A 26,388-nucleotide genomic window follows, 5' to 3' on the forward strand; every position below is an offset into this window, starting at 1 on the left:
GGAACATAGACAAGGTTGCTAGTTTGAATCCGGAACATAGACAAGGTTGCTAGTTTGAATCCCAGACGTAGGGAAGGTTGCTAGTTTAATCCTGGACGTAGACAAGGTTGCTAGTTTGAATCCCGGACGTAGACAAGATTGCGAGATTGAATCCTAGATGAGACTTTTGTTTTACAACCTGACCTAACATTCCGAACTATTGACATTTCAATGTTTCTGACTGCTTTAAATATGTCAACCAAAGAGCAAGTGCAACAACCTAGTGGTTAGAGCATTGGGCCAGTCAACTAAAGGTTGCTGGTTTGAATACCGGTGCGGACAAGCTGAAAAATCTGTTGATGTGACCTTGAGTAAGGCACTTAACCATAATGGTTTCCAGGGAGGGACATACAACTATGGCTGACCCTGTAAGACAACACATTACACTAGACCTATCATACTACTATGGCTGACCCTGTAAAACAATAACTATCATACTACTATGACCGACCCTGTAAAACAACACCTATCATACTACTATGGCTGACCCTGTAAAACAACACCTATCATACTACTATGGCTGACCCTGTAAAACAACACCTATCATACTACTATGGCTGACCCTGTAAAACAACACCTATCATACTACTATGGCTGACCCTGTAAAACAACACCTATCATACTACTATGGCTGACGCTGTAAAGGAAGGACACTGGGGTAGAGACCAGAAGGACACTGGGGTAGAGACCAGAAGGACACTGGGGTAGAGACCAGAAGGACACTGGGATAGAGACCAGAAGGACACTGGGGTAGAGACCAGAAGGACACTGGGATAGAGACCAGAAGGACACTGGGGTAGAGACCAGAAGGACACTGAGGTAGAGACCAGAAGGACACTGGGGTAGAGACCAGAAGGACACTGGGGTAGAGACCAGAAGGACACTGGGGTAGAGACCAGAAGGACACTGGGGTAGAGACCAGAAGGACACTGGGGTAGAGACCAGAAGGGACACTGGGGATAGAGACCAGAAGGACACTGGGGTAGAGACCAGAAGGACACTGGGATAGAGACCAGAAGGACACAGGTAGAGACCAGAAGGACACTGAGGTAGAGACCAGAAGGACACTGAGGTAGAGACCAGAAGGACACTGAGGTAGAGACCAGAAGGACACTGGGTAGAGACCAGAAGGACACTGGGGTAGAGACCAGAAGGACACTGGGGTAGAGACCAGAAGGACACTGAGGTAGAGACCAGAAGGACACTGGGATAGAGACCAGAAGGACACTGGGGTAGAGACCAGAAGGACACTGGGATAGAGACCAGAAGGACACTGGGGTAGAGACCAGAAGGACACTGGGGTAGAGACCAGAAGGACACTGGGATAGAGACCAGAAGGACACTGGGGTAGAGACCAGAAGGACACTGGGATAGAGACCAGAAGGACACTGGGATAGAGACCAGAAGGACACTGGGATAGAGACCAGAAGGACACTACCTACTCAGTAACCGTGATGGAGGATTTCTCTCTGTTGATGGCCAGCTGGTACTGAAGACTCTCCACCTCCCTCTTCATCTGGGGAAGATCCAAGTCCTCCATCTACACTAATGACATAATACACATATTACATCATGCACACATTACATAATACACATATTACATCATACACATATTATATAGTACACTCATTACATAGTACACACATTACATAGTACACACATTACATAGTACACACATTACATAGTACACACATTACATAATACACACATTACATAATACACATATTACATCTACACACATTACATAATACACACATTACATAGTACACATATTACATCTACACACATTACATAATACACACATTACACAGTACACATATTACAGTACATGATACACACATTACAGTACATTATACACACATTACATTACATTATACACACATTACAGTACATTATACACACATTACATTACATTATACACACATTATACACACATTACAGTACATTATACACACATTACAGTACATTATACACACATTACATTACATTATACACACATTACATTATACACACATTATACACACATTACATTACATTATACATTATACACACATTACATTACATTATACACACATTACAGTACATAATACACACATTACAGTACATTATACACACATTACATTACATACATACACACATTACAGTACATTATACACACATTAAGTACATTATACACACATTACAGGACACATTATACACACATTACATTACATCTACACACATTACACATTACATTTACACACTCATTATACACACATTACATCTACACACATTAGACATTACATTATACACACATTACATTACATTATACACACATTACAGTACATTATACACACATTACAGTACATGATACACACATTACAGTACATTATACACACATTACAGTACATTATACACACATTACAGTACATGATACACACATTACAGTACATTATACACACATTACATTACATTATACACACATTACATTACATTATACACACATTACATTACATTATACACACATTACATTATACACACATTACATTACATTATACACACATTATACACACATTACAGTACATTATACACACATTACATTACATTATACACACATTACATTACATTATACACACATTACATTATACACACATTACATTATACACACATTACAGTACATTATACACACATTACAGTACATTATACACACATTACATTACATTATACACACATTACATTACATTATACACACATTACAGTACATTATACACACATTATACACACATTACAGTACATTATACACACATTACAGTACATTATACACACATTACATTACATTATACACACATTATACACACATTACATTACATTATACACACATTACATTATACACACATTACAGTACATTATACACACATTACACATTTACATTATACACACATTACATTATACACACATTACATTATACACACATTACAGTACATGATACACATTACAGTACATTATACACACATTACAGTACATTATACACATTACATTATACACACATTATACACACATTACATTACATTATACACACATTACAGTACATGATACACACATTACAGTACATTATACACACATTACAGTACATTATACACACATTACATTATACACACATTACATTATACACACATTACAGTACATTATACACACATTATACACACATTACATCATACACACATTATACACACATTACAGTACATTATACACACATTACATTATACACACATTACATCATACACACATTACAGTACATTATACACACATTACAGTACATTATACACACATTACAGTACATTATACACACATTACATTACATCTACACACATTACACATTACATTACACACTCATTATACACACATTACATCTACACACATTACACACTCATTATACACACATTACATCTACACACATTACACATTACATTATACACACATTACATTACATTATACACACATTATACACACATTACATTATACACACATTATACACACATTACAGTACATTATACACACATTACAGTACATTATACACACATTACATCATACACACATTATACACACAGTACATTATACACACATTACAGTACATTATACACACATTACAGTACATTATACACACATTACAGTACATGATACACACATTACAGTACATTATACACACATTACAGTACATGATACACACATGATACACACATTACAGTACATTATACACACATTATACACACATTACATTATACACACATTACATTATACACACATTACAGTACATTATACACACATTACAGTACATTATACACACATTACAGTACATTATACACACATTACAGTACATTATACACACATTACATTATACACACATTACATTATACACACATTACAGTACATTATACACACATTACATTACATTATACACACATTACAGTACATTATACACACATTACAGTACATTATACACACATTACATTACATTATACACACATTATACACACATTACATTACATTATACACACATTATACACACATTACAGTACATGATACACACATTACAGTACATTATACACACATTACATTATACACACATTACATTACATTATACACACATTATACACACATTACAGTACATTATACACACATTACATTACATTATACACACATTACAGTACATGATACACACATTACATTATACACACATTACAGTACATTATACAGACATTACATTACATTATACACACATTACAGTACATTATACACACATTACAGTACATGATACACACATTACATTATACACACATTACAGTACATTATACACACATTACAGTACATTATACACACATTACAGTACATTATACACACATTACATTATACACAAATTATACACACATTACAGTACATTATACACACATTACATTACATTATACACACATCATACACACATTATACACACATTACATAATACACACATTACAGTACATTATACACACATTACAGTACATTATACACACATTACAGTACATTATACACACAGTACATTATACACACATTATACACACATTACATTACATTATACACACATCATACACACATTATACACACATTACATTATACACACATTACAGTACATTATACACACATTACATTATACACACATTACAGTACATTATACACACATTACATTATACACACATTACAGTACATTATACACACATTACATTACATCTACACACATTACACATTACATTACACACTCATTATACACACATTACATCTACACACATTACATTACACACTCATAATACACACATTACATCTACACACATTACACATTACATTATACACACATATACACACATTACATCTACACATTACACATTACATTATACACACATTACATTACATTATACACACATTACAGTACATTATACACACATTACAGTACATGATACACACATTACAGTACATTATACACACATTACAGTACATTATACACACATTACAGTACATTATACACACATTACAGTACATGATACACATTACAGTACATTATACACACATTACATTACATTACACACATTACATTACATTATACACACATTACATTATACACACATTACATTATACACATTACATTACATTATACACACATTACAGTACATTATACACACATTACATTACATTATACACACATTACAGTACATTATACACACATTACATTACATTATACACACATTACATTATACACATTACATTATACACACATTACAGTACATTATACACACATTACAGTACATTATACACACATTACAGTACATGATACACACATTACAGTACATTATACACACATTACATTACATTATACACATTACATTATACACACATTACAGTACATGATACACACATTACATTATACATACATTACAGTACATTATACAGACATTACATTACATTATACACACATTACAGTACATTATACACACATTACAGTACATGATACACACATTACATTATACACACATTACAGTACATTATACACACATTACAGTACATTATACACACATTACAGTACATTATACACACATTACATTATACACACATTATACACACATTACAGTACATTATACACACATTACATTACATTATACACACATTACAGTACATTATACACACATTACATTACATAATACACATTACAGTACATTATACACACATTACAGTACATTATACACACATTACAGTACATTATACACACATTACATTATACACACATTATACACACATTACAGTACATTATACACATTACATTACATTATACACATTACAGTACATAATACACACATTACAGTACATTATACACACATTACATTACATAATACACACATTACATTACATTATACACACATTAAAGTACATTATACACACATTACAGTACATTATACACACATTACATTACATCTACACACATTACACATTACATTACACACTCATTATACACACATTACATCTACACACATTACATTACACACTCATAATACACACATTACATCTACACATTACACATTACATTATACACACATTATACACATTACATCTACACACATTACACATTACATTATACACACATTACATTACATTATACACACATTACAGTACATTATACACACATTACAGTACATGATACACATTACAGTACATTATACACACATTACAGTACATTATACACACATTACAGTACATTATACACACATTACAGTACATGATACACACATTACAGTACATTATACACACATTACATTACATTATACACACATTACATTACATTATACACACATTACATTATACACATTACATTATACACATTACATTACATTATACACACATTACAGTACATTATACACACATTACATTACATTATACACACATTACAGTACATTATACACACATTACATTACATTATACACATTACATTATACACACATTACATTATACACACATTACAGTACATTATACACACATTACATTATACACACATTATACACACATTACAGTACATTATACACACATTACAGTACATTATACACACATTACATTATACACACATTACAGTACATGATACACACATTACAGTACATTATACACACATTACATTACATTATACACACATTACAGTACATTATACACACATTACATTACATTATACACACATTACAGTACATTATACACACATTACATTATACACACATTACATTATACACACATTACATTATACACACATTACAGTACATTATACACATTACAGTACATTATACACATTACATTACATTATACACATTACATTACATTATACACAAATTACAGTACATTATACACACATTACATTATACACATTACAGTACATTATACACACATTACAGTACATTATACACACATTACATTACATTATACACATTACATTACATTATACACACATTACAGTACATTATACACATTACATTATACACACATTACAGTACATTATACACACATTACATTACATTATACACATTACATTATACACACATTACATTATACACACATTACAGTACATGATACACACATTACAGTACATTATACACACAGTACATTATACACACATTACATTATACACACATTACATCTACACACATTACATTATACACACATTACATTACATTATACACACATTACATCTACACACATTACACATTACATTATACACACATTACAGTACATTATACACACATTACAGTACATTATACACACATTACATTATACACACATTACATTATACACACATTACATTATACACACATTACAGTACATTATACACACATTACACAGTACATTATACACACATTACAGTACATGATACACACATTACAGTACATTATACACACATTACATTACATTATACACACATTACATTATACACACATTACAGTACATGATACACACATTACATTATACATACATTACAGTACATTATACAGACATTACATTACATTATACACACATTACAGTACATTATACACACATTACAGTACATGATACACACATTACATTATACACACATTACAGTACATTATACACACATTACAGTACATTATACACACATTACAGTACATTATACACACATTACATTATACATTATACACACATTACAGTACATTATACACACATTACATTACATTATACACACATTACAGTACATTATATACACATTACATTACATAATACACACATTACAGTACATTATACACACATTACAGTACATTATACACACATTACAGTACATTATACACACATTACATTATACACACATTATACACACATTACAGTACATTATACACACATTACATTACATTATACACACATTACAGTACATAATACACACATTACAGTACATTATACACACATTACATTACATAATACACACATTACATTACATTATACACACATTAAAGTACACTATACACACATTACAGTACATTATACACACATTACATTACATCTACACATTACACATTACATTACACACTCATTATACACACATTACATCTACACACATTACATTACACACTCATAATACACACATTACATCTACACACATTACACATTACATTATACACACATTATACACACATTACATCTACACACATTACACATTACATTATACACACATTACATTACATTATACACACATTACAGTACATTATACACACATTACAGTACATGATACACACATTACATTACATTATACACACATTACAGTACATTATACACACATTACAGTACATTATACACACATTACAGTACATGATACACAACATTACAGTACATTATACACACATTACATTACATTATACACACATTACATTACATTATACACACATTACATTATACACACATTACATTATACACACATTACATTACATTATACACACATTACAGTACATTATACACACATTACATTACATTATACACACATTACAGTACATTATACACACATTACATTACATTATACACACATTACATTATACACACATTACATTATACACACATTATACACACAGTACATTATACACACAGTACATTATACACACATTACAGTACATGATACACACATTACAGTACATTATACACACATTACATTACATTATACACACATTAAAGTACATTATACACACATTACAGTACATTATACACACATTACATTACATTATACACACATTACAGTACATTATACACACATTACATTATACACACATTATACACACATTACAGTACATTATACACACATTACATTACATTATACACACATTACATTATATACATTACATTATACACACATTACAGTACATTATACACACATTACAGTACATTATACACACATTACATTACATTATACACACATTACATTACATTATACACAAATTACAGTACATTATACACACATTACATTATACACACATTACAGTACATTATACACACATTACAGTACATTATACACACATTACATTACATTATACACATTACATTACATTATACACACATTACAGTACATTATACACACATTACATTATACACACATTACAGTACATTATACACACATTACATTACATTATACACACATTACATTATACACACATTACATTATACACATTACAGTACATGATACACACATTACAGTACATTATACACACATTACAGTACATTATACACATTACATTATACACACATTTTACACACATTACATTATACACACATTATACACACATTACAGTACATTATACACACATTACATTATACACACATTATACACACATTACAGTACATTATACACACATTACATTATACACACATTATACACACATTACAGTACATTATACACACATTATACACACATTACATCATACACATTATACACACATTACAGTACATTATACACACATTACATTATACACACATTACATCATACACACATTATACACACAGTACATTATACACACATTACAGTACATTATACACACATTACAGTACATTATACACACATTACATTACATCTACACACATTACACATTACATTACACACTCATTATACACACATTACATCTACACACATTACACACTCATTATACACACATTACATCTACACACATTACACATTACATTATACACACATTACATTACATTATACACACATTATACACACATTACATTATACACACATTATACACACATTACAGTACATTATACACACATTACAGTACATTATACACACATTACATCATACACATTATACACACAGTACATTATACACATTACAGTACATTATACACATTACAGTACATTATACACACATTACAGTACATGATACACACATTACAGTACATTATACACACATTACAGTACATGATACACACATGATACACACATTTACATTATACACACATTATACACACATTACATTATACACACATTACAGTACATTATACACACATTACAGTACATTATACACACATTACAGTACATTATACACACATTACATTATACACACATTACATACATTACATTATACACACATTATACACACATTACATATACACACATTACAGTACATTATACACACATTACAGTACATTATACACACATTACAGTACATTATACACACATTACATTATACACACATTACATTACATTATACACACATTACATTATACACACATTACATATACACACATTACAGTACATTATACACACATTACATTATACACACATTACATTATACACACATTACATTATACACACATTACATTACATTATACACACATTACATTATACACACATTACAGTACATGATACACACACATTACATTATACACACATTACAGTACATTATACACATTACATTACATTATACACACATTACAGTACATTATACACACATTACAGTACATGATACACACATTACATTATACACACATTACAGTACATTATACACACATTACAGTACATTATACACACATTACAGTACATTATACACACATTACATTATACACACATTATACACACATTACAGTACATTATACACACATTACATTACATTATACACATTACAGTACATTATACACACATTACATTACATAATACACACATTACAGTACATTATACACACATTACAGTACATTATACACACATTACAGTACATTATACACACATTACATTATACACACATTATACACACATTACAGTACATTATACACACATTACATTACATTATACACACATTACAGTACATAATACACACATTACAGTACATTATACACACATTACATTACATAATACACACATTACATTACATTATACACACATTAAAGTACATTATACACACATTACAGTACATTATACACACATTACATTACATCTACACACATTACACATTACATTACACACTCATTATACACACATTACATCTACACACATTACATTACACACTCATAATACACACATTACATCTACACACATTACACATTACATTATACACACATTATACACACATTACATCTACACACATTACACATTACATTATACACACATTACATTACATTATACACACATTACAGTACATTATACACACATTACAGTACATGATACACACATTACAGTACATTATACACACATTACAGTACATTATACACACATTACAGTACATTATACACACATTACAGTACATGATACACACATTACAGTACATGATACACACATTACAGTACATTATACACACATTACATTACATTATACACACATTACATTACATTATACACACATTACATTATACACATATTACATTATACACACATTACATTACATTATACACACATTACAGTACATTATACACACATTACATTACATTATACACACATTACAGTACATTATACACACATTACATTACATTATACACACATTACATTATACACACATTACATTATACACACATTACAGTACATTATACACACATTACAGTACATTATACACACATTACAGTACATGATACACACATTACAGTACATTATACACACATTACATTACATTATACACACATTACATTATACACACATTACAGTACATGATACACACATTACATTATACACACATTACAGTACATTATACAGACATTACATTACATTATACACACATTACAGTACATTATACACATTACAGTACATGATACACACATTACATTATACACACATTACAGTACATTATACACACATTACAGTACATTATACACACATTACAGTACATTATACACACATTACATTATACACACATTATACACATTACAGTACATTATACACATTACATTACATTATACACACATTACAGTACATTATACACACATTACATTACATAATACACACATTACAGTACATTATACACATTACAGTACATTATACACACATTACAGTACATTATACACACATTACATTATACACACATTATACACACATTACAGTACATTATACACACATTACATTACATTATACACACATTACAGTACATAATACACATTACAGTACATTATACACACATTACATTACATAATACACACATTACATTACATTATACACACATTAAAGTACATTATACACACATTACAGTACATTATACACACATTACATTACATCTACACACATTACACATTACATTACACACTCATTATACACACATTACATCTACACACATTACATTACACACTCATAATACACACATTACATCTACACACATTACACATTACATTATACACACATTATACACACATTACATCTACACACATTACACATTACATTATACACACATTACATTACATTATACACACATTACAGTACATTATACACACATTACAGTACATGATACACACATTACAGTACATTATACACACATTACAGTACATTATACACACATTACAGTACATTATACACACATTACAGTACATGATACACACATTACAGTACATTATACACACATTACATTACATTATACACACATTACATTACATTATACACACATTACATTATACACACATTACATTATACACACATTACATTACATTATACACACATTACAGTACATTATACACACATTACATTACATTATACACACATTACAGTACATTATACACACATTACATTACATTATACACACATTACATTATACACATTACATTATACACACATTACAGTACATTATACACACATTACAGTACATTATACACACATTACAGTACATGATACACACATTACAGTACATTATACACACATTACATTACATTATACACACATTACATTACATTATACACATTACATTACATTATACACACATTACATTATACACACATTACATTACATTATACACACATTACAGTACATTATACACACATTACATTACATTATACACACATTACAGTACATTATACACACATTACATTACATTATACACACATTATACACACATTACAGTACATTATACACACATTACAGTACATTATACACACATTACATTACATTATACACACATTATACACACATTACATTACATTATACACACATTATACACACATTACAGTACATTATACACACATTACAGTACATTATACACACATTACATTACATTATACACACATTATACACACATTACAGTACATTATACACATTACATTATACACACATTACAGTACATTATACACACATTACATTACATTATACACATTACATTATACACACATTACAGTACATGATACACACATTACAGTACATTATACACACATTACAGTACATTATACACATTACATTATACACACATTTTACACACATTACATTATACACACATTATACACACATTACAGTACATTATACACACATTACATTATACACACATTATACACACATTACAGTACATTATACACACATTACATTATACACACATTATACACACATTACAGTACATTATACACACATTATACACACATTACATCATACACACATTATACACACATTACAGTACATTATACACACATTACATTATTATACACACATTACATCATACACACATTATACACACAGTACATTATACACACATTACAGTACATTATACACACATTACAGTACATTATACACACATTACATTACATCTACACACATTACACATTACATTACACACTCATTATACACACATTACATCTACACACATTACACACTCATTATACACACATTACATCTACACACATTACACATTACATTATACACACATTACATTACATTATACACACATTATACACACATTACATTATACACACATTATACACACATTACAGTACATTATACACACATTACAGTACATTATACACACATTACATCATACACACATTATACACACAGTACATTATACACACATTACAGTACATTATACACACATTACAGTACATTATACACACATTACAGTACATGATACACACATTACAGTACATTATACACACATTACAGTACATGATACACACATGATACACACATTACAGTACATTATACACACATTATACACACATTACATTATACACACATTACAGTACATTATACACATTACAGTACATTATACACACATTACAGTACATTATACACACATTACAGTACATTATACACACATTACATTATACACACATTACATTATACACACATTACAGTACATTATACACATTACAGTACATTATACACACATTACAGTACATTATACACACATTACAGTACATTATACACACATTACAGTACATTATACACACATTACATTATACACATTACATTACATTATACACACATTACATTATACACACATTACAGTACATTATACACACATTACAGTACATTATACACACATTACATTATACACACATTACATTACATTATACACACATTACAGTACATTATACACACATTACATTACATTATACACACATTACATTATACACATTACAGTACATGATACACACATTACATTATACACACATTACAGTACATTATACACACATTACATTACATTATACACACATTACAGTACATTATACACATTACAGTACATGATACACACATTACATTATACACATTACAGTACATTATACACACATTACAGTACATTATACACACATTACAGTACATTATACACACATTACATTATACACATTATACACACATTACAGTACATTATACACACATTACATTACATTATACACACATTACAGTACATTATACACACATTATACACACATTACAGTACATTATACACACATTACAGTACATTATACACACATTACAGTACATTATACACACATTACATTACATTATACACACATTATACACACATTACAGTACATTATACACACATTACATTACATTATACACACATTACAGTACATTATACACACATTACAGTACATTATACACACATTACAGTACATTATACACACATTACATTACATTATACACACATTACATTACATTATACACACATTACATTATACACACATTACATTATACACACATTACACATTACATTACACACTCATTATACACACATTACATCTACACACATTACACATTACATTACACACTCATAATACACACATTACATCTACACACATTACACATTACATTATACACACATTATACACACATTACATCTACACACATTACATTACATTATACACACATTACATTACATTATACACACATTACAGTACATTATACACACATTATACACACATTACAGTACATTATACACACATTACAGTACATTATACACACATTACAGTACATTATACACACATTACAGTACATGATACACACATTACAGTACATTATACACACATTACATTACATTATACACACATTACATTACATTATACACACATTACATTACATTATACACACATTACATTATACACACATTACATTACATTATACACACATTACAGTACATTATACACACATTACATTACATTATACACACATTACAGTACATTATACATTACATTACATTATACACATTACATTATACACACATTACATTATACACACATTACAGTACATTATACACACATTACAGTACATTATACACACATTACATTACATTATACACACATTACATTACATTATACACACATTACAGTACATTATACACACATTACATTATACACACATTACAGTACATTATACATACATTACAGTACATTATACACACATTACGTTACATTATACACACATTACATTACATTATACACACATTACAGTACATTATACACACATTACATTATACACACATTACAGTACATTATACACACATTACATTACATTATACACACATTACATTATACACACATTACATTATACACATTACAGTACATGATACACACATTACAGTACATTATACACATTACAGTACATTATACACATTACATTATACACATTTACACATTACATTATACACACATTATACACACATTACAGTACATTATACACACATTACATTATACACACATTATATACACATTATACACACATTACAGTACATTATACACACATTACAGTACATTATACACACATTATACACACATTACATCATACACACATTATACACACATTACAGTACATTATACACACATTATACACACATTATACACACATTACATCATACACACATTACAGTACATTATACACACATTACACACATTATACACACATTACAGTACATTATACACACATTACATTACATCTACACACATTACACATTACATTACACACTCATTATACACACATTACATCTACACACATTACACACTCATTATACACACATTACATCTACACACATTACACATTACATTATACACACATTACATTACATTATACACACATTATACACATTACATTATACACACATTATACACACATTACAGTACATTATACACACATTACAGTACATTATACACACATTACATCATACACACATTATACACACAGTACATTATACACACATTACAGTACATTATACACACATTACAGTACATTATACACACATTACAGTACATGATACACACATTACAGTACATTATACACACATTACAGTACATGATACACACATTATACACACATTACAGTACATTATACACATTACATTATACACACATTACAGTACATTATACACATTACATTACATTATACATTACATTATACACACATTACATTATACACACATTACAGTACATTATACACACATTACAGTACATTATACACACATTACAGTACATTATACACATTACATTATACACATTATACACACATTACATTATACACATTACATTACAGTACATTATACACACATTACATTATACACACATTATACACACATTACAGTACATTATACACACATTACATTATACATTATACACACATTACAGTACATTATACACACATTATATACACATTACATCATACATTATACACACATTACAGTACATTATACACACATTACATTATACACACATTACATCATACACACATTATACACACAGTACATTATACACACATTACAGTACATTATACACACATTACAGTACATTATACACACATTACATCTACACACATTACACATTACATTACACACTCATTATACACACATTACATCTACACACATTACACACTCATTATACACACATTACATCTATACACATTACACATTACATTATACACACATTACATTACATTATACACACATTATACACATTACATTATACACACATTATACACATTACAGTACATTATACACACATTACAGTACATTATACACACATTACATCATACACACATTATACACACAGTACATTATACACACATTACAGTACATTATACACACATTACAGTACATTATACACACATTACAGTACATGATACACACATTACAGTACATTATACACACATTACAGTACATGATACACACATATACACACATTACAGTACATTATACATTATACACACATTACATTATACACACATTACATTATACACACATTACATATACACACATTACATTATACACACATTACATTATACACACATTACAGTACATTATACACACATTACATTATACACACATTACATTATACACACATTACATTATACACACATTACAGTACATTATACACACATTACAGTACATTATACACACATTACATTATACACACATTACATTATACACACATTACATTATACACACATTACATTATACACACATTACAGTACATTATACACACATTACAGTACATTATACACACATTACATTATACACACATTACATTACATTATACACACATTACATTATACACACATTACATTACATTATACACACATTATACACACATTATACACACATTACAGTACATTATACACACATTACATTACATTATACACACATTACATTATACACACATTATACACACATTACATTATACACACATTACATTACATTATACACACATTATACACACATTACAGTACATTATACACACATTACAGTACATTATACACACATTACATTACATTATACACACATTACATTATACACACATTACATTACATTATACACACATTACATTATACACACATTACAGTACATTATACACACAGTACATTATACACACATTACATTATACACATATTACATTATACACACATTACATTATACACACATTATACACACATTATACACATTACATCATTACATCATACACACATTATACACACATTACAGTACATTATACACACATTATACACATTACATACATACATCATACACACATTATACACACATTACAGTACATCATACACACATTATACACACATTACATCATACACACATTATACACACATTACATTATACACACACATTATATACACATTATACACACATTACATTATACACACATTACATTATACACACATTACAGTACATTATACACACATTACAGTACATTATACACACATTACACAATACACACATTACATTATACACACATTACATTATACACACATCAAAATCAAATCAAATTTATTTATATAGCCCTTCGTACATCAGCTGATATCTCAAAGTGCTGTACAGAAACCCAGCCTAAATCCCCAAACATTGAGCAATGCAGGTGTAGAAGCACGGTGGCTAGGAAAAACTCCCTAGAAAGGCCAAAACCTAGGAAGAGACCTATTACATTATACACACATTACATCATTCACTCTGCTACCAGACATATCTACACTCTCCTACCAGACATATCTACACTCTCCTACCAGACATATCTATACATAGTCTACACTCTCCTACCAGACATATCTACACTCTCCTACCAGGCATATCTACACTATCCTACCAGACATATATACACTCTCCTACCAGACATATCTCCACTCTCCTACCAGACATATCTATACATTGTCTACACTCTCCTACCAGACATATCTACACTCTCCTACCAGACATATCTATACATTGTCTACACTCTCCTACCAGGCATATCTACACTCTCCTACCAGACATATCTACACTCTCCTACCAGACATATCTACACTCTCCTACCAGACATATCTACACTCACTCTCCTACCAGACATATCTACACTCACTCTCCTACCAGACATATCTACACTATCCTACCAGACATATCTACACTATCCTACCAGACATATATACACTCTCCTACCAGACATATCTACACTATCCTACCAGACATATCTACACTCTCCTACCAGACATATCTACACTCTCCTACCAGACATATCTATACATAGTCTACACTCTCCTACCAGACATATCTACACTCTCCTACCAGACATATCTACACTCTCCTACCAGACATATCTATACATAGTCTACACTCTCCTACCAGACATATATACACTCTCCTACCAGACATATCTACACTCTCCTACCAGACATATCTACACTCTCCTACCAGACATATATACACTCTCCTACCAGACATATCTACACTCTCCTACCAGACATATCTACACTCTCCTACCAGACATATCTACACATAGTCTACACTCTGCTACCAGACATATCTACACTCTCCTACCAGACATATCTACACTCTCCTACCAGACATATATACACTATCCTACCAGACATATCTACACTCTCCTACCAGACATATCTACACTCTCCTACCAGACATATCTACACATAGTCTACACTCTGCTACCAGACATATCTACACTCTCCTACCAGGCATATCTACACTCTCCTACCAGACATATATACACTCTCCTACCAGACATATCTACACTCTCCTACCAGACATATCTACACTCTCCTACCAGACATATCTATACATAGTCTACACTCTCCTACCAGGCATATCTATACATAGTCTACACTCTCCTACCAGACATATATACACTCTCCTACCAGACATATCTACACTCTCCTACCAGGCATATCTATACATAGTCTACACTCTCCTACCAGACATATCTACACTCTCCTACCAGACATATCTACACTCTCCTACCAGACATATCTACACTCTCCTACCAGACATATCTACACTCTCCTACCAGACATATCTATACATAGTCTACACTCTCCTACCAGACATATCTACACTCTCCTACCAGACATATCTACACTCTCCTACCAGACATATCTACACTCTCCTACCAGACATATCTATACATAGTCTACACTCTCCTACCAGACATATCTACACTCTCCTACCAGGCATATCTATACATAGTCTACACTCTCCTACCAGACATATCTACACTCTCCTATCAGACATATCTATACATAGTCTACACTCTCCTACCAGACATATCTACACTCTCCTACCAGGCATATCTACACTATCCTACCAGACATATATACACTCTCCTACCAGACATATCTATACATAGTCTACACTCTCCTACCAGGCATATCTACACTCTCCTACCAGACATATCTAGACTCTCCTACCAGACATATCTACACTCTCCTACCAGACATATCTACACTCTCCTACCAGACATATCTCCACATAGTCTACACTCTCCTACCAGGCATATCTACACTCTCCTACCAGACATATCTACACACTCCTACCAGGCAAATCAAATCAAATCAAATCAAATTTTATTTGTCACATACACATGGTTAGCGGATGTTAATGCGAGTGTAGCGAAATGCTTGTGCTTCTAGTTCCGACAATGCAGTAATAACCAACAAGTAATCTAACTAACAATTCCAAAACTACTGTCTTATACACAGTGTAAGGGGATAAAGAATATGTACATAAGGATATATGAATGAGTGATGGTACAGAGCAGCATAGGCAAGATACAGTAGATGGTATCGAGTACAGTATATACATATGAGATGAGTATGTAAATAAAGTGGCATAGTTAAAGTGGCTAGTGATACATGTATTACATAAGGATGCAGTCGATGATATAGAGTACAGTATCTACGTATGCATATGAGATGAATAATGTAGGGTAAGTAACATTATATAAGGTAGCATTGTTTAAAGTGGCTAGTGATATATTTTACATCATTTCCCATCAATTCCCATTATTAAAGTGACTAGAGTTGAGTCAGTGTGTTGGCAGCAGCCACTCAATGTTAGTGGTGGCTGTTTAACAGTCTGATGGTCTTGAGATAGAAGCTGTTTTTCAGTCTCTCGGTCCCAGCTTTGATGCACCTGTACTGACCTCGCCTTCTGGATGATAGCGGGGTGAACAGGCAGTGGCTCGGGTGGTTGATGTCCTTGATGATCTTTATGGCCTTCCTGTAACATCGGGTGGTGTAGGTGTCCTGGAGGGCAGGTAGTTTGCCCCCGGTGATGCGTTGTGCAGACCTCACTACCCTCTGGAGAGCCTTACGGTTGAGGGCGGAACAGTTGCCGTACCAGGCGGTGATACAGCCCGCCAGGATGCTCTCGATTGTGCATCTGTAGAAGTTTGTGAGTGCTTTTGGTGACAAGCCGAATTTCTTCAGCCTCCTGAGGTTGAAGAGGCGCTGCTGCGCCTTCTTCACGATGCTGTCTGTGTGACTGGACCAATTCAGTTTGTCTGTGATGTGTATGCCGCGGAACTTAAAACTTGCTACCCTCTCCACTACTGTTCCATCGATGGATAGGGGGTGTTCCCTCTGCTGTTTCCTGAAGTCCACAATCATCTCCTTAGTTTTGTTGGCGTTGAGTGTGAGGTTATTTTCCTGACACCACACTCCGAGGGCCCTCACCTCCTCCCTGTAGGCCATCTTGTCGTTGTCTACACTCTCCTACCAGACATATCTACACTCTCCTACCAGACATATCTACATTCTCCTACCAGACATATCTAGACTCTCCTACCAGACATATCTCTACATAGTCTGCTGTATGACCAGAATACTGTGTGTGTGAGAGAGAGAGACTCTGAATAACTGGGTCATGTCCCATTTTTTAGGTCATTTAGCTGCACACCCCACCAGTAACAGATATATTATATAGATATAGAGTAACATAGATATATTATATAGATATAGAGTAACATAGATATATTATATAGATATTGAGTAACATAGATATATTATATAGATATAGAGTAACATTGATATATTATATAGATAGAGTAACATTGATATATTATATAGATATAGATTAACATTGATATATTATATAGATATTGAGTAACATAGATATATTATATAGATATAGATTAACATCGATATATTATATAGATATAGAGTAACATAGATATAGAGTAACATCGATATATTATATAGATATAGAGTTACATAGATATATTACATAGATATAGAGTAACATAGATATATTATATAGATATAGATTAACATAGATATAGAGTAACATCGATATATTATATAGATATAGAGTTACATAGATATATTACATAGATATAGAGTAACATAGATATATTATATAGATATAGATTAACATTGATATATTATATAGATATTGAGTAACATAGATATATTATATAGATATAGATTAACATCGATATATTATATAGATATAGAGTAACATAGATATAGAGTAACATCGATATATTATATAGATATAGAGTAACATAGATATATTATATAGATATAGAGTAACATCGATATATTATATAGATATATAGTAACATAGATATATTATATAGATATAGAGTAACATAGATATATTATATAGATATAGATTAACATCGATATATTATATAGATATAGAGTAACATAGATATAGTATATAGATATAGAGTAACATAGATATATTACATAGATATAGAGTAACATAGATATATTATATAGATATAGAGTTACATAGATATATTACATAGATATAGAGTAACATAGATATATTATATAGCTCAGCTATGATCATTTATACATATAGACATTCAATATGAATACAGTATACTTTGATTAAATGTGGTCATGTATTTATATCCATCAACACTTATTACGAATACAGTTTACTCCTTATTTAAATGTACTTATATATTTATACAAGTCTATTATTGTGTTTATATATATTTTTTAAATTATAGTGTAAAATGATTATAGACGTCACTGATTCTCTGTTCTCCCGGTCTCGGCGCTCATCATCACTACCTCCCGTTTTGACGGAAGAAAACAAGTCGTTCTGTTCTTCAGTTCCGGTAAACCCCCCCGGTTTTTACAGAGAACACAACGTTAAATCCCCCGGTTTTTACAGATAACGTTTAATTTAAAAGCTCATGTCGAGACAAAGCCAGAGAGAGTTAGAGTGATGCAGCTGTCTCCGTGTTTTCATCTGCCCTATTTAAATAAACCAATCATCTCCTCCTGCCTGAAATAACACATTATCTCGATCAACAAAGACAACAGCTGAACCTCGGGAGTTTATCCAGAGACTATAAAGGGCATCAATATCCAGAGATGGCATTATGCTGATTAAAACCCCTCAATAAATACACGTTATAAAACGGTATAACCGTTTCCGCTACTCTATAGCCTTAGCGTTTTCCCTTATGAATGTTGTTCTGGGGGCAGATCTGCAGTGGTCACTAAGCACCGACACAAAGTCATCAACACTGATTTTACACCCTAACCACTGTTTAACCCTAATGCCTAACCTTATATTAAAGACTAAAAAATATCATTTTTTGTTTTCATGAATTTGTACACTATAGCCAATGTTTACATTACAGCTGGCCTATCTAAGGGATGTACATGATACAGACCGTGTAGATGGATACAGACCGAATTATGCTGCTACTAGACTATTAACAGATTCATCGCGGGGGGTTCTGTGGTATTTCTTACCGTTTTACCGGAGACCTGGTGCTTCTAGTCGTGAAGTTCTGATCCAGATTATCTGTAGCCCTGGTTAGCCTTATGTTCCCAGACAGACGACACGCGATTTACCCCCCCTCAAACTACCGAAAACAGTACAATGGAGGTAACGAGCTCTAACGGGAATTAGCGGTGGTTAGAGCGGAAAAATCAGGAACGCTCGAGCATCTCCCGGTAGACAGGACCGACTACAGCGCGCGAGAGAGAGATCAATCCGCTTCTATCGTCTGCCTGTGGAACTGCCTCACTCTCTCTATCCTCCTCCTCTATCAGACACTCCCTTTCTCCCTCTATCCTCCTCCTCTATCAGACACTTCCTTTCTCCCTCTATCCTCCTCTATCAGACACTCCCTTTCTCCCTCTATCCTCCTCCTCTATCAGACACTCCCTTTCTCCCTCTATCCTCCTCTATCAGACACTCCCTTTCTCCCTCTATCCTCCTCTATCAGACACTCCCTTTCTCCCTCTATCCTCCTCTATCAGACACGCCCTTTCTCCCTCTATCCTCCTCTATCAGACATGCCCTTTCTCCCTCTATCCTCCTCTATCAGACACTCCCTTTCTCCCTCTATCCTCCTCCTCTATCAGACACGCCCTTTCTCCCTCTATCATCCTCCTCTATCAGACACTCCCTTTCTCCCTCTATCCTCCTCCTCTATCAGACACTCCCTTTCTCCCTCTATCCTCCTCCTCTATCAGACACTCCCTTTCTCCCTCTATCCTCCTCCTCTATCAGACTTTCTCCCCTTTCTCCCTCTATCCTCCTCCTCTATCAGACACGCCCTTTCTCCCTCTATCCTCCTCTATCAGACACTCCTTTCTTTCTCCCTCTATCTTCCTCCTCTATCAGACACTCCCTTTCTCCCTCTATCCTCTATCAGACACTCCCTTTCTCCCTCTATCCTCCTCCTTTATCAGACTCTCCCTTTCTCCCTCTATCCTCCTCTATCAGACACGCCCTTTCTCCCTCTATCCTCCTCTATCAGACACTCCCTTTCTCCCTCTATCCTCCTCCTCTATCAGACACACCCTTTCTCCCTCTATCCTCCTCTATCAGACACTCCCTTTCTCCCTCTATCCTCCTCCTCTATCAGACACACCCTTTCTCCCTCTATCCTCCTCCTCTATCAGACACGCCCTTTCTCCCTTTATCCTCCTCTATCAGACACTCCCTCTTCTCCCTCTATCCTCCTCCTCTATCAGACACTCCCTCAGACACTCCCTTTCTCCCTCTATCCTCCTCCTCTATCAGACACGCCCTTTATCCCTCTATCCTCCTCCTCTATCAGACACTCCCTTTCTCCCTCTATCCTCCTCCTCTATCAGACACTCCCTTTCTCCCTCTATCCTCTATCAGACACTCCCTTTCTCCCTCTATCCTCCTCTATCAGACACTCCCTTTCTCCCTCTATCCTCCTCTGTCAGACACTCACCCCTGTTTTCCCCGGGAGAGATCAGTGGCGCCGCTATGTTTGGTAGTCAAACACGGAGGAGGAGGAGGGAGGGAGGGGGAGCACCTGTATGGAAATCCCATCAGGCAAATGAAGCGACTGGCTGGAGTCAAACCTGAACTGGTCTGAAAGACCGACTCTCACCCCGCCATGACGTCAACAAGCTGCTATTTACCTTTCAAATATCAGACGGGAAGTAGGTCAAATAAACCAGACAGTTTGTACGCCAAACGGCACCATATTCTGTACGTTTTACATAGGCAGCTCAAAATACCAATTACAATGGTTAACTACACTGAACAAACAATATGCAATTAACATGCAACAATTCCAAAGATTTTACTGAGTTACAGTTCATAAGGAAATCAGTCAATTCAAATAAATTCATTAGGCCCTGATCTATGGATTTAACATGACTGGGAATACAGATCAAAACTAATTTTATTTGTTGCATGCTGAATACAGCTGGTGTAGACCTTACCGTGAAATGCTTACTTACAATGCAGTTTTAAGAAAATATAAACTAAGGTAAAAAATGTAATTAAAGAGCAACAACACAATAACAAGGCTATATTCAGGAGCTACCGGTACCAGGTAGTAATGAGGCTATATTTATTTAACCAGGCAAGTCAGTTAAGAACAAATTCTTATTTATAATGACGGCCAACACTGGGCCAATTGTGGGCCGCCCTATGGGACTCCCGGCCAGATGTGATACAGCCTGGATCTGAACCAGGTAGTTCAGACCAAAAAGCATCACTGCAGTGAGATGCAGTGTTCTTGACCACAGTACCACTCGGGAGCCCTGTATACTGGGGTTACCGGTACTGAGTCAATGTGCGGGGGTAAAGGTTAGTCGAGGTCATTTGTACATGTACAGAGCCTTCGGAAAGTATTCAGACCCTTTGACTTTTTCCACATTTTGTTACGTTACAGCCTTATTCTAAAATGTATTATATAAATAAAAATCCTCA

The 26,388-nt window shown here is 32.5% G+C and overlaps 1 protein-coding gene across 2 annotated transcripts in view; it reads right to left on the reverse strand.

The window, feature by feature from the left end:
• LOC121845326 (guanine nucleotide-binding protein G(I)/G(S)/G(O) subunit gamma-13-like) overlaps positions 1-24,276 on the reverse strand; it is a 25,141-nt gene extending 865 nt beyond the window's left edge. Inside the window, exons 1-2 of one of the 2 annotated variants that reach the window (XM_042316467.1) lie at positions 23,934-24,276; positions 1,482-1,579 (exon numbers count right to left, since the gene is read on the reverse strand). In XM_042316467.1, coding sequence (XP_042172401.1) covers positions 1,482-1,579 — 98 coding nt within the window. In that variant the 5' untranslated portion in view covers positions 23,934-24,276. Of the gene's footprint in view, positions 1-1,481; positions 1,585-23,933 lie in introns of both variants that reach the window. The other variant, XM_042316466.1, reaches the window with a different exon arrangement.
• Positions 24,277-26,388: the final 2,112 nt, after the last annotated feature.

Source organism: Oncorhynchus tshawytscha, unplaced genomic scaffold, assembly GCF_018296145.1.
Source record: "Oncorhynchus tshawytscha isolate Ot180627B unplaced genomic scaffold, Otsh_v2.0 Un_contig_1312_pilon_pilon, whole genome shotgun sequence".
Classification (NCBI taxonomy): Eukaryota; Metazoa; Chordata; class Actinopteri; order Salmoniformes; family Salmonidae; genus Oncorhynchus; species Oncorhynchus tshawytscha.